The 15,706-nt window shown below is 38.5% G+C and overlaps 1 protein-coding gene across 1 annotated transcript; it reads right to left on the bottom strand.

Annotated features, from left to right (window-relative positions):
- Positions 1-7,900: 7,900 nt before the first annotated feature.
- Positions 7,901-15,549, bottom strand: nufip2 (NUFIP2, FMR1 interacting protein 2). The gene is made up of 4 exons (XM_022745793.1): positions 15,236-15,549; positions 11,803-13,497; positions 11,076-11,108; positions 7,901-10,529 (listed from the first exon to the last, which is right to left on the bottom strand). Exons 1-4 carry the CDS (start codon positions 15,381-15,383, stop codon positions 10,477-10,479), a joined length of 1,929 nt encoding a protein of 642 aa, XP_022601514.1. The 5' UTR covers positions 15,384-15,549; the 3' UTR covers positions 7,901-10,476.
- Between the last annotated feature and the right edge of the window lie 157 nt (positions 15,550-15,706).

The following is a 15,706-nucleotide window of genomic DNA, read 5'->3' as shown; positions in this document are numbered from 1 at the left end:
TTTTTCATGTCTGATTCCAATCATCTAAATGTGGATGTCTTTGGTGCAGAAGGACACACCTGTGTCCCTGTACCTGTCTGTGCATCTGGACGTCCAGTCCTTTATAACTGATGGAAGTTAACAGGAAATGAATGCACGGCCTTGTTACAGGTATAGTTCACTGATGAGCAGACCTAGGACTGCATCGTGGGTAATGTAGACCAGATTTTGACAGGAGGAGAATACAATTTTTGAGTGCAACATCAAATCATTTTCAGAGTTATTACAGTTTGTCCTGAGGGAGACGTGAACATGTGTATGCTGCCAAATTTAATGGCAATCTATATAATGTTTGTTGGGTCATTTCATCCAACCACATGAACCTCATGTTGTGAGAAAAACTCTGAGAATTCGTCCTCTGTGGATATCTGCACCAAATCCAATTCATCCATTTGTTGTTGAGATTTTTCAGTCTACACCAAAGTGATCCACTGACTGACCAACTGACATTGCCATGGTAACACTTTTTTTTACACATTCAGAAAAGTCATCCAAACTCCAGGTATAGCTAATTTACCAACTGGAGAGGCCATGGCAGTTTTTATCCTCTAGGTGGCGTCCTTGTTGGCATCGCCCTTTGAGGTCAGTGCTGAGGTCAGACAGAGGAACTTCTCCCTACATGAAGCTCACCTCTGAGTAAGTGTCTATAACCCCTTATTCAAAAATAAATTTGTAGCTTTCCCTTACAAAATAAAACCATAGAAGAAATGTATATTTCTAAAACATAGAATTATAAAGAGAGCACTGTTAACACTGAAATATTAGCCATGTAGTTTAAACTGTGGCAGGTGCTTCAGTCACATTTGACGATTTAAGGTTTATGGTGATGATCACAGATCACTAAATGTCAGGGACCCTCTGGTCAGAGCTGATGAATTCATCCCCAAGAGCAGGAGATGTACTCGGATGATACACTGCTCCTGGTTTCTGTCAAGATTGAACAGCATCAAAATGTGTGAGAGCTTTCAATAGAATAAACTGACTATAAAACAGTTCTTGACCCGCACAACTGAGAAATGTCATATATCATGTTTCTGCTGTTGGAACTTATGAGACCAAACCTAAAGCAACAGAGACCAGGGATTATTGAACAATGTGGCACAAACATGAAGCTGATAACAGATGCACAATTACACAATGCTTCAGACAAGGGCATAGGTTTGCATATGGACGGTAGGGACATGTACCCACCAATATTTTGGGAGGACAGAATTGTCCCTACATATATCTGAGTGAACTCGTTCACACTATGTTAGAGTGACGTCATATTAGATCATTCCACTGTGACCTGTTAGAGGCTAGGTCTAGGTGAGGTTTATGCCTTACTATACCATGATTTATTAATGAGGTGGTGCAGTGTTAGGACTGACGCCTCACAGTGAAAAGGTTCGAACCCCAGGACTGGGGCCTTTTTTATGGCTTTCTATAATATAACTTTTTTATTACGTATATACAATAAAGTTTTTATGCTTTATTATAATTTGTCTTTTTATGCCTTACTATCGTATGAGGTTGTTATGACTTACTGTACTATGAAGTTTTTATGACTTCTAATGCGTTGCTATGACATTCTTATGGCTTTTTACGATTAACAATACTATGATGTTTTTATGCCTGACTACACTGTGACGTCTTTATGACTTTTTATGACTTACTATACTACGATGTTTTATTATTCCTTACTGTACTGTGATGTTTTTATGCGTTTCTATGCCTTACTATACTATGTGGTATTCATGTCTTTATGCCTTAATATACTGCAACATTTTTATAACTTACTATGATATGTCGGTTTTACTTTACTACGTTGTTTTTATGACTTTTTATGATTTGGTACACTATGACATTTTTATGCCTTGTTATACTATGACATTTTTTGACATTTTCATGCCTTACTATACTTTGACATTTGTTGACATTTATGCCTTAATATACTATCACGATTTTTGACATTTTCATGCCTTACTATACTATGACATTTTTTGACATTTTATGCCTCGATATACTATGGCGATTTGATGCCTTATATGCTATCACGATTTTTGACATTTTCATGCCTTACTATACTATGACCATTTTTGACATTTTCATGCCTTACAATACTATGACATTTTATGCCTTGCTATACTATGACGATTTTTGACATTTTCATGCCTTACTATACTATGACCTTTGTTGACATTTTATGCCTTATTATACTATGGCGATTTGATGCCTTACTATACCATCACGATATTTGACATTTTCATGCCTTACTTTACTATGAAATTTTATGCCTTGCTGTACCATGATATTTTATGCCTTACTATACTATGATGATTTTTGACATTTACATGCCTCACTATACTATGACATTTCATGCCTTACTATACTATGACATTTTTTGACATTTTATGCATTGCTATACAATGACGATTTTTGACATTTTCATGCCTTACTTTACTATGACATTTCATGCCTTAGTATACTATGACATTTTATGCCTTGCTGTACTATGATGATTTTTGACATTTACATGCCTCACTATACTATGACATTTCATGCCTTAGTATACTATGACATTTTATGCCTTGCTGTACTATGATGATTTTTGACATTTACATGCCTCACTATACTATGACATTTCATGCCTTAGTATACTATGACATTTTATGCCTTGCTGTACTATGATGATTTTTGACATTTACATGCCTCACTATACTATGACATTTCATGCCTTACTATACTATGACTATTCTTGAAAATTTCATACCTCCCCATACTATGACATGTTTTGCCTTACTATACTATCACGATTTTTGACATTTTATGCCTTACTATACTGTGACATTTTAGGCCTTTACTATACTATGACCATTTTTGACATTTTCATGCCTTACTATACTATGACATTTCATGCCTTAGTATACTATGACATTTTATGCCTTGCTATACTATGATGATTTTTGACATTTTCATGCTTTAGTATACTATGACATTTTATGCCCTACTATACTATGACCATTTTTTACATTTTCATGCCTTACTATACTGACATTTTATGCATTGCTATACAATGACATGTTATGCCTTACTATACTATGAGGATTTTTGACATTTCATGCCTTACTGTACTATGACATTTTTTGACATTTTCATGACTTACTATGCTATGACATTTTATGCCTTACCATACTTTGACGATTTTTGATATTTTATGCCTTACTATACTGTGACATTTTATGCCTTACTATCCTATGACCATTTTTGACATTTTCATGCCTTACTATACTATGATATTTTCATGCCTTACTATACTGTGTTGTTTTTATGCCTTCTAATGTGTTGGCATGTTATGATGTTATATGTACTTGCCTAACTTATATTTCTGTACTTTTTATTTAGGTATAAGTTGGTGAATGCACATTGACTTCTAACAGAGTATTTATATTTTTGCTTCTACTAAAGTAAATGATGTGAATATTTTCGCCAGTGACGACTTCCACCAGTCTGTTAATGTGTCATGGATCTATGTCATAGATGGAAATTCATTTACGGTGAAGTAAATATTATTTGTTGTATTATTTATTAATAATGTTCGTTATTTCCATTGACAGTGGAAACAAAGCTGCTTGTTGCTCAAAGTGAAATGAATCTGTCATTAAATGTGATTAAATCATGGATTAAGGTAATGGACTGGAAGTCTGTTTTTCATTTTAAAGTGTGGCAGCACATATTGTATATTGTGTTCATGTTTTTCAGATTTTTCATCTTGCACCAGTGGCAGCAGAACAAATGTATTTTAATGGCAGTTGATTCTGCAGCATCTTTTCCTTTTTGTAAAGACATTGTTTTCTTTGCTTGTCACAAAGTGCTCGTCCTTTTTGCAGCAGTGCTTAGAGTTCAGCATCTTGTTCAGAAACACCTGAGCAGAGATCAAACCTTTTAGTGACCTTCCATCACAGTGGACAATCTCTCTCCGGTGCACTAACCACCGAGCTGCATGTGTCCTCCATGAAGTACACAGTAATCAAGGTAAAATTGAGGGGGTGGCAGTAAACACTGGTTCAATTCTATGGACAGAGTGGAAAAGTGTGTGTATGTGTGTGTGTGTGTGTGTGTGGTGAATATGCCACATGCAGTATAAATTGGCAGGCAGTGTCCTCACAGTATCAATGCAGGATTTATACTGGTCTCAAATACATATCTTTATCTATAATAAGGGATGAATTCAATAATTTTCAGGGTGTCATATGATGGAAGTGAGCATTTAGCATCAGCTGTTTTACATTGTTACATTATGACAATTTTATTTTAGAAAATTGATGATATTGAAAATAAGGGAATATTAACACAATACAGTAAAATAAAATAAACATCAATATTATGTCATATTTAGATATATTTCACAAATTATTATAAATATCTGCACATTACAGGTCAAAGTTAAAGCTGGACTTGGATCAATTGGGAAACCAGATTCATTCTGAGCTGAGCTGTGATTTAATTGACATCAGTTCATGTGTGCTACACTCTTCATCCACCAGGGGGCGTCTTGGAACAACACTGTTCACTGATGAACCCGATTTACAGCTGCTGTTGCTGTTGGTGACCAAAAACATTACTTACTTCTAACTATTCAATGAGTAAAACTTTTATTTCTAATAAATACAGAAAGGTTCATGTGAGTCTGATTTGTACTTATTGTCACTGAGAGTTCATCTTTTCATACTTAATATTTCACTGTTTCACATTTAACAGAGATAATCATAAATAAAAAGGCTGAATGCAGCCAGAACTCCAGGGGCCCCCAAAGATGCAGAAGACCCCAGGTTTTCTGCACCCCCTAAAACATCCATCCATCAGCTGTAATGCTAAAAAAAGAAACTTGATTTTATAATGCACTTGAAAGAAATTGATTTGCATTGAAAAAAGAATGCAATATTTTACATGTTTGGAGAAAATTAGAGGTTAGGACTGAATTATAGACTAAAGTGACTAAAACATAGTGGTGGAGGAATAATAATGATCCTACTTAAGTAAAAGTGATAATAATGTAAAATACTATATTACAAGTAAAAGTCAGTATTAAAGGTCCTCAGTATTTTCAGCTATATTAAAGCATCAAAAGTTCATATAGTTATAGTGTGTTAGTAACATAGTATGAAAAATGTGAATTAGTATAGTAACTAGAAACAAAAACTTTCAATAAATGTGGGAGTGAAAAGTACAATAAATGTTTAAATGACCATTAAATGGAAAAACTCAACTGGACTTGACTTCCACTACTGATATTAGGGCTTTAAGGTGGGTCCTGTTTTACCACCTATTGTTCTGACTCAGCTCACCTGTGACCAGGTGATTTCACATCACAGCTGTAACAACTCATTCCTCCCCCAGGTTACATGACTGTGAGTACTTCAAGTTTTCAGTCTTATCTGTACTAGTCCCTGTGATGAAAATGATGTGTCATAGTAAACAAGTCAGTTTGAAATATATGAAGAGGCTCAGCAGCATCACTGTCAACACTTGTGCTACAAGCATTTAACTAATTTTCCATTCACTGGTTCAAACCAGGAAAAACAACACACACAACGCTGAATTCTTCATGAAAATTTGACATTTTAATGGAAACTAAAATTGTGAACACTGGAGTTTTCTTCTTTTTTTTTTTTAATGACTCTATTACATTGTTTGGAATTTGAGGGTTATTATCATGCTTTAAAAAAACAACATTGTAATGTGACACTTCTGTTAAATTCAAAACAAAAATTAAATAATCAGACTGCTCACTTAAAAAGTCAACCTGTAAGACATCTGAGAAAACAAATGCTATTGCCTCTTATTTTAGGGGGGCACTAGGTGTAAAAGTGAGAAAAGAATGAGCAGACTAAAAAAAAACAAAAAAAACTACAACAGCCATTTGAGATGACGAATAAAACAAAAAGATGACTCGGCACAACATCATCACCTCCCTCTGAAGACACGTTGTTTTCTCCCCATGTGGAACCAGAAACACTGTACCTCAGGTGTCACTGAGTAAAACAACAAAAAGCCCCCTAAATTAAAACATTTCCACAAGAGGCAATGACAGTTTAAAGGAGGGACAGTTTTTTTTTTGTTTGTTTTTTTTTGGTTTTTTTTTTGTTGTTTTTTTTTTTTGTTTTTTTTTTGTTTAAATCGAGCACAAACACCAAGTCCAGCATTTCCCATTACAGACAACTGATTACTGGATGAAGAAGCAGCACTTTCGGTATTTGTTTTATCTTTTTAGATTTCTCCTCTCACACCGTTTAACACCACACTCAAAGTGACATTCAGCTGCTACAGTAGTGACTTCACTAAAAACTCCTCCAAACCCAGCACGATGTCAGGAAGCTGGTTATGACATCATCAACAACATCCCCATCTGTGCGTTTGCCATTCAGTAGCTGAATATCTGAGTAGTGTACCTTTGGCGAAAGCAGATTCAGAGTTGTTGAACTGCACATTAACCCCCCCCCTCCCCTCCCCCCTCCCCCCTCCTCCAAACATGATCAACAACACTACGACAAATAAAAATATATTAAGAGGAACTCTGGGACGCAGTGAATTTCAATGCTCATCACTCCATCACAACTATCTGAAGAAATGCATTAAAGTAATTTGTATAAAATCTGCTGGAAAAGAGTAACTTGAAATATATTAACACTGGTGCTGTTGGGGAGAAAATGGGTTTTACATCAGCCTTAATCAATAACTAAATCATCTACTACTTATCAGAAATGAGACATCTTGATTCTGTATCATTGCTTCCTTTTAGACTCATCCTACTTGTGCATCTATGGATAAATTAGGTTATAATTCAAAAATAAAATGTTTTTAAAACATGTTAAAACATTAATTTGTTAAATCAATTCAAATTAATTATGTGCTACTTCAGACATGAACTAGACAATGGACTGGCATGAGTATACACCAGTGAGCGTCTGTCATCCGTCCCAGTCAAACTGATTTTGGCTTCAGGTCACACTTCTGAACAAAAGCCACAAAAATTTCAAAACACACAAAACGCTCATCGCTCTCAGCTGCATCCACGTCACTTAAACAACAAAGTAGGATTAGCTGTGAAAAAACTTTAACAGCAAATGTTACAAAAAAGAAGAAGAAAAAAATGGCACGGATATATGCTGGAAGCTGATTTTAAACAATCAAAATTGCTGTAAAAGTATATTTTTTCACACAGGCACCTGAACATGATACAACGGGAGAGGGGAGGGTGGGGGACAGGGGTTCAAAAATATATGAAGAACTTGCATATAATAGGAAGAACTCGCTATGCACACACACACACAAAAAAACAAAACGAGGCCAAACTCGCCACTCAACCTGGAGCCCTGCTTTAGCGTCCTTAAGGTGATTGCACATCCTGAGGGGGTGAGGGTATAAACTCCTCATGACCAGGCTTCTCTTTCTCCACTCACCCCCTTCCCCCGTCACTGATTAAAACATCTACTCAGCTTCAAGAACCTGTTTTTGGTTTGCAGGCTACAATGCTAATAGTTCTGTCTTTATAAATGCATATTCAGCGTAGCCTTTTCGCTGTATTAAGTGCTTGAAATAGAGGAGCCTTGGGGTGGGAGGATAGGAGATTCTCTTTTTTCCCTGTACCAGGTCCATCCTCTCAAAAAACAACACAAAAATATTTCAAAAATTGTAAAAATCATTGTAAGACTACAGTAACATCACAGACGATTCATCGCGATCACCCTGTTTTACAATTAGAAGCTTACAGATGCATCACTGTCCACTGATAATGCTTTCAGCCTGAAAAATTTGGCATTAACTGCATGGTAACCTGATTATATTACTTGGTCTATGGATTATGGGCAGTCAGAAAAAATTAAACTGCAGGTTTTGTAACTTTATGCCAGATTAAACGTCAATTTCCAACAAGCACAGAAAAACACAAAAGTCTAAATGCTAATGGGAAATATCTCCTCAAATACCCTTGCGTCCTCTTCAACCAAATCCTGACACAATTGTTCTTATTCAGAGGGCAGCATCTGATAATACACTCATCCATCATACACTATACAGTGGAAGCCAAACAAAGCATTTGAAACACCAGAGAGCTGATGGTGATTAGACATGGAAGTTAAATGTCAACTTTTACAAAAACATGACTTTCTCTCTGCTCATGGGTCCTCATCAGGACACAGTAGAAACAAGTGTACTTGAAAGCTTATTCCCAGATTGTAGCCACCCCATAAAAACACCACTGATGTTCAGCAATAATAAAATTAAGAGGCGCTTCACTATGAACACATGGGGAAGAAAATGAACCACCAAAGATCAAAGATTACAGCCTAGTATACATTGAAAACAGCGCATGGAGCAATGTGCTTATTTCTTTTCTTTTTTTTTTTTTTTTTTTTTTTTTTTTTTTTTTTAAAAGGGGAAATTAACATTTTAGAGCCCAACATGATCAATGACAGCACCTTGCATGTCATGAGTGTTTTCCTCAAAAGTAATTATTTGGTGTTTTGTCACAACATCATATGAGACTCTATGTAATAGGACTCCAATTCAACAGTTCCAATTTTGAGAACATTACATGACAGGGACCATTTGGCAAAAACAATATTTAACATAGTCATGGCTTTATCGACACTACCTGAGTTACATTTAATAATTCTGTATTTATCAACTTTTTTCTGAAAAGTAACAGCCCAAAGCCATTCTTTCAAGGAGTATTTCTTGTCAGTACATATAGATCTCTCTAGTAATTAAAGATAAAAGCAATTAGTTTACATAAAGTGCTATTAATCCACACATTAACCAAATCATATCTTCTAGAGCAAAGAAACCTGGACAGTTCCTTTATGTTGAATAAACCAATCCTGATTTGGAGATGGTGATGAAAGTGATGTCACAGCTGGCCAGTTAGCAGTTAGCAATTTTGGGCTCCACGGACTTAATTAGATCTTTCAACATGAAAAAAACAAAAATAAAATAAAATAAAATAAATCACTTGTGCAATAAAGTGAAAATGCACCTTAAACATTTTGAACAAACAAATGAACTGCAGGCCACACCAGAACATTGGGTGATGATTTTGTAGCTCCATATAACCCATTTCTCTCGTTGCATGGATCACATGGTGTTATTGCACACTGGTTTGCAAAGGTTATCCACAGTAAAACATAAGAGTACAACTCATCTTCACATTTCGACATAGTTTGACAAAGTGGCTAGTCTGGGGAACCTAGATTAGTATTGTTGTTGTGTTACTGTAATCTTTGTGTGGCGATGAACAGTGACCTCTGACTCATTCATTTCCACCAGTAAACATGCAGGAAATACAATGCCATAAGACCGAAAAATAAAGACAAAATGCTGAGTCAGGGAAAATAAAGAATCCCTAGTCATTAAATGCAACATGTTCCTTTGAAAAGAGGAGTAGAACGAGACAGAAATGCAGGCAAAATAATCTGTATGGACGTCCTGAGTCTTGCTGCTGAACAAACAGCACAAAACACAGGAGACTTCATTGGAAGAAATGTCTCTTACTTTAGTTTGTCCCTCAGTTTCTTCTTAAGGTCAAAAGTCATGAATCTGAATTTAAGAACAGTATGCACTGACCTGATAACAATCTACATGAAATGTATGAAAAGCTTAGAGATTCAAAGGTTTTTTAACAGAGACCTGATTTTAAAATCTTTAGCAAAACCTGCAATAAACAATAAAATGAAGGGGCAACACTTTCCCTCAACCTGGGCACTTGTGTACCTGTGCTCTGGGGTCATACTGCAGTGCAGATAACACTCATGTTAGGTCAGACCAAACGGTATGAAAGAAAAAGCAAGTATTTCATTTCTGGGCTCTGATTTAAGACAAGGTTCTCCCTTCCTGGATGGGGCCTCACCTGTGAGCTTCCACTTCACTTACAGTTTAACTCCAAAGATCCTTCTTCGAGGCATTCTCTGCAGTGTGTTCTCCTCTCATTCATCATGAATTCAAGCTTGCACATAGATGTGTATGTATAACGTCTAACATATCTACAATGAACTCATTTGAATGCGTGAAGAACGACAATGACTGAGGCATCCCATAGTCAGACTGACGGCTGCCGCAGTTCAACGGGATAAAGGCTGAGGGAGGCACAGTCATAGAAACCTTCCTTTGTTGAACTCCCGAACATCATGAGACAAACAGCTTAAAGTTGCAAGTGTCCATTCATCATGTTGGAGAGGCACCGATCAGCTCCTTTAATGTCCCTCCAGAGTGTGAGTGTGTTTGTCTGATGCCCCCAAAGAAGTCTGTTACTCCACCCGAGACTCCAAGGAAAATCTGTCATGCTAAACTATCAATGTTTTCACAGTTGTCACTTTATCTATCCAACAGGATTTATGATTTCCAAGGTAGATAACTGCAGCACCCAGAAGAGAAGAAGGTAAGTACTGTAGACCATCTACCTCACTGATCAGGTCTGTCCTTGGCTTCATCATAAACCACTACTCTTTTTGGATCTACAGCGGAGGAGAGAGACAGGAGGTTCAGTTACTGACGATGAGGTGATTTATTGACTCAATCGCAATATTACAATATATTATTTAGGCAAACCTTCTTTTGTTAAATAACAGCAACAACACCAACACTGGTGTCAAACACAACAACAAAACTCAGCCCTTGTATTCATGGAATATTTAATTGTAGCTTGTGGTGGATCCACCAGCTGTACGTCACACTCAGTAACTTCACTGCAGTGTCTGTCGGTGACTACCTTGAGTCTGTTGTTCTGTCTTTGATGGACTTACTGAACAGCTGTCTGTTCTCTAGAGACACGTCAGAGGCTTTAAAGCAGTGCTCATATCTGTCCTCAGAGTTACAGCAAGATGTTTGGTAAAGAAGCTTCAGGTTGTTTCTGAGCAGGTTTCCAGTATTCATGAACTGACGTGATATATTCAAAACTTTTATAATATGTTCTTACATAGATCCAATTCTTATTGACAAAACTGAACTGTCTAAACACTTCTAAAAATGGATGTTAGGAAAACGTAACAGACTCAATTTACCTTGTTTTTGTATGTTGAATATGGATTCCATTTCTGTTGAAGAAAAACAAAATGATTATTTCAACATCTGCATTAATTGATCATGAACAATTATTTTCAGAAAATCCAATACTGATCACTCAAAAAAAAAACATTGTTTTTGTTACTGCTGATTTTTAATGTATATACATTAATGGTAAAATACTTTTCACTCTCTGTCAAATCAGAGCTGTTGATGGCTAGTGCTAATGCAAACCAAACGCTTCACATTGAACACTGCTGACACACGGGGTGGCTGTTATTGTGAAGCACTGACTAAAGACAAGATATATAGCAATAATAACATCATAATAATAAATTTGTCACTAAGGTTTGCACTAATACATGATTGTTCGTGGGTCATGTTCTGGTGGGGGTGGTGAGGGTGTTCCTGGCCAATGTGAATTTTTCCTGTGTTATGTTGATTGACTTATTGCCAAACAAAAATTAATAAATACTGAATTATTTTACACACCTCCAACTTCTCTGTCATGTGACAACGCATTGCTCAGCATGAAGTCATAATGACTGACTGACTTCTTTACTAAAATGTTTTTTTTAAGTTTGATTTTTGCACTGTAAACAGACCAGTTGTTCTTCTGTTGTATTTCTGACTAAACAACCTCAGGTGTCACTTAAGGAATGAAAACTTAAAGATTAAAACTTCAATGTTTAGACGAATTAATTTGATGAACAAAGTTAAAGTTACCTTTAGTGTGATAAGTGACAGCAGCTTTAACATCAAAGGAGCCCCAGCTACACCTTCTGCCAATGTCTTTAGAGTGGGCCTGTTCTTTAGATGAGCCAAACAGCAAAGTGGTTAGCTGGCCCTGCGCAGGCTTAGCACCGTTGTCTTTACTGGGGGCCGGCGTAGCAGAACCTGCACCCTTGGCCTCGACTTTTGTCTTTTCCTGGCCACATGGCTGCAGCTTGTTCTCCTCCTCACTCATCACACAAGCAGGAGAACAAGCATTAGACACATTGCAGGGGGCACAAGTCCTTTTCTCAGGGTCTTGAGCCAAAGTGCCAGGCTCTAAGAATGACGGGCTAACGTCAAAGCAGGGCTGCGCAGCCTTGGCTGCAACAGCCTGACACTCACTTTGAGGTGTGACCACAGTAGTTTTGTCCTCTGCAGGCACCTGTCCACTTCCTCCTTCTGGCCCCAAGTTGGGCTCATTGATGAAGGAAAGCCCCCACTGATTATGGAAGATGTCTCCCAAGGCTTTCTGATTTGTCTGAGCAGCCGGTGGGTCGAGGTGACGAGCACTGGGGAGCACAGGTTGCATATTTAAAGGGTAAATTAAAAGAGTACACTTTCTATGCTCATATGCTTCTCCGTCTACAGGACTGGTTGTAGAGCTACAGTTACTTTCCAAAGGAGATGCTACATTCTCGCCACTTGGGATAGATGGGGCTGGTGGAATACTACTAGCAGCAGGAGCAAAGAAGGTACCCACTGACGGGCAGCCGTTTCCATTTCCAGAAACAGGACCATTAGTAAAGCTAGCTGAGGTGATAGTTTTCATAGCAGACATAGGGACCTGTGACAGTCTAACAGGAGGAGGCAGTGCCTCTCCTCCACCTTGAGCTACTTTGTTGAGGTTCTCTTTTACTTTACTTGCATAACTGATCTTGGGAACAATTTTAGCACTGCTATTGTCCACAGGAAATACTGGAGGGGGCTTGAATAAAGTCCAGGAGTCCTCTTTTGAAGGTGAGGAAAGCTTGGCTTTGTGCCTTTCCTCAGTCTTTTTACCGAAGGTGCCAACTGTTTTGCCATCAGAGCTTTTCCTCTGAGATTCACCCATTGTAGCCTCTGACGCAACAGCCCGTCTAGCTGCTGACTGAGCTTCTACTTTATGGGTGGCTCTAAAGCCATCGAGTCTGGAAGTCACCCCCTTCTCAGTCGTCTCAAGATTAAAAGCCCCAGCCTCCTGTGTAGTGTTGCCCTGCTGCATGCCTTTCTCCTTGTCTCTCATCACATTATCAGTGTTCTTGGCGTTGTTACATCTGGCCTTGCGTTTCTTCGGAGTAGTATATCCACCTTCAGAACCGCTTCCATCATTGTCCTTGCTAGAATAGCCATTTGTAATTAAGCCACAGTTTACGACGCCATTTTGAAGCAACACAGAGTCTTTCTTATCCAAAGGTTGGCCCTCATGATGATTCAAATCCAGGGCCTTTTCCTTGTCATTCTTAAGGTCCATATTCTTCTTATGGTCCAGTCCTTTGCTGCTCACTCTTGGAACAGTTGTGTACAGCTTTTGTGTTGACTTCTGCTTCACATTTGTATTACTTGTGTGTCTGTTACCATTGCTGTTGGGGGGATGTGACATACCAGCAGTATCAGACAGGTGTGTATTCTTCTCCCCCTCCTCGTCACTGATGTTTACTTTTTTATTGCCTGAAAGGGGAAACAAAATCAGTTTATACTGAAATGATGGAACATCTCAGCCAATCTGTGAAACATCCTTGTAGAACTGCTGGACATTTTACAAAAGGCTGCTTCAATTAATTTTCCCTTTCCCACTTATGGAAAATAAAATATATATAAATATTTTGCAATAAGTAACTTTTGGGTACTCTACTCAATGTTTGATAAAGTATTTATAATGCAGTAATGAGTAACACAGGACCGTAGCTGGAACTGGTGTTTCCAATGCAAACCAGAAACCTGCAGTATAAGTTTGAAAACAATTCATTTGCTGTTCACAGTAACTTTATTCTGAAAATAATCACAGTAGTTAATGTTGTTATAAGAGCTTTCAATTGTAAATTGATATTGTTGTCCAACAGGTGAGACAAGGACAGACCATCAGACAAGAGAATAAAATACCTGGGCCATTGTCAGTTAATGGTTGTGGTGTTGCCTGAAAATAAACCCCCTAACTCATCCAACGATGAGCTGGTGTTCATTGTATTTAAGGTGTCATGGAGATGTGATGTATTTCTTATAACTGCATACTGGGCTGTTCGTTGATTAGCTTTCTGGAGAATACCTGATATGACATCAAAGACCAGTTGTTGCCAGGTGTAAAAAAGAGGGCTAAGCTGCATTTATAAATACATTTTGACTGGCAGTGAACCATAAAGAGGTCTATGCAGCGAGACATGAGAACTGCTGTGTCAACGTGGGATTTTCCCATTCAGTGTTACTGCCCCTCATGTCTGTGGGCCACAGCACACTCTGCACACAGCCCGGTTCACTTTAGTTTACAGAACTGGTTTCACAGACGTGACAGCTGCGAGCAAAACAAGGTCGATGGTTACAGTATGTGTTAAGAGCAGCAAACCAGGGCTTTATCAAGTGGTCATAATGAAGCTGCTGCGTGGCTTCACGTTAACTGGTCAACATGCAACAGGCCTGTCAGAGATGGCTAGCGTTAGCTAATGTCAACTAACCAGCGGCTCGCTCGGTATTAACACGCCCTGGCACCAATACGTGGTTATGACATAAGATAGCCACCCAACCCCCGCAACCAAAGTACGTTTAAAAACGACCACTACATGCCAGTACGGCAACGCGCAGTGGTTTGACGGAGATTCCTTACTAGCCAGTAACAGATGATAGCATTAGCTAGCAGATATATTCTAACATGGCCGACAGGAAACGGCAGCTCAGAACATTCCAGTGGAGCCGGCTCGTTTTCCTAAACTGGACACAGGCATGCTGAAATGAATTAGAGAAAGCTTAGACTATTGTTGAAGACGATACACCGTGCACATATAACAGGTGACGCGTTTACAATACACGGTGACCCAGCGTGATTCTCTGAAAAGATTTAGTTACGTTAGCAGAAGAGAAATGGGTGGTGAAACCGGCGCACAAGGTCAATCCCCGATATGTCAAACCACCACCAGCGACAACTGTCACGCAACGTCAGCTAGCCAACTAGCTAACTTGACGGTTAGTTTGCTGTCCCACAGTAGCCAACTGTCGGTGTAACCAGCCAGCTGCTCGCCAGTTGTAATGTCTCTTAAAATATTGCGGCCAACAGCTTATAGTATGCAGTAACAGCTAGCGAACAGGCTAAGCCCTCAATCACGATGCTGTTCACATTAGTTAGCAAATGCTAGTCGGCTCGTTGACATTAGCTGACTAAGGCTAGCAAGCGTTAGCTAACTTTTCCGGATGGCCCAACCTGTTTTCTTCGTCTGCGTTTCCTGATGCTGGCGCTGGAAGTGGCTCTGATCATGTTTTAGACAAGTTGTATGTTGAATAGAGTTTCTGTCCTCTCCGTGGTGGTGGTACTGTCTGTCTTGTGCCCGATCTTTGGGCTGTTCCTCCATTGAAGTGTAGAATGTCGGACTTGCTCAGCCAGTGTGTTAGCTCAGTGGGTAAGTAGAGAGCGGTCCAATCACTACCAGTGTAAAACGGAAGCTATTTGAAGCCTGTGTAAACGTCAGCAGTAAACGTCTAAAAATGGCACTGTTTTGGGTGGTCACCGCCACTAAATTCAGGTCCTGTCTTTGTGTTGAGACGTGCAGGGGACATTATCCAGGACTTTTCACTTCTCAGCAGATGTTTAAACTGACATTTCACCCTAAATAACGGACACGCGATATTAAAAAATGTGTTCAGGGTGGGCAGTAACGGGGTGGGGTTCGTGTAT

The sequence above is a fragment of the Seriola dumerili genome, unplaced genomic scaffold (assembly GCF_002260705.1).
Source record: "Seriola dumerili isolate Sdu_G_001 unplaced genomic scaffold, Sdu_1.0 BDQW01000091.1, whole genome shotgun sequence".
NCBI lineage: Eukaryota > Metazoa > Chordata > Actinopteri > Carangiformes > Carangidae > Seriola > Seriola dumerili.
This window is presented reverse-complemented; position numbering and strand designations above follow the sequence as displayed.

Coding starts and splice junctions, on each gene's coding strand:
- nufip2 (XM_022745793.1), bottom strand. CDS start 15,383: ATGGAGGAACAGCCCAAAGATCGGGCACAAGACAGACAGTACCACCAC. Junction 11,109..11,802: donor TGTCACTTATCACACTAAAG/GTAACTTTAACT, acceptor TTTCTTCAACAG/AAATGGAATCCATATTCAAC. Junction 10,530..11,075: donor ATTCAACATACAAAAACAAG/GTAAATTGAGTC, acceptor CCTCCGCTGTAG/ATCCAAAAAGAGTAGTGGTT.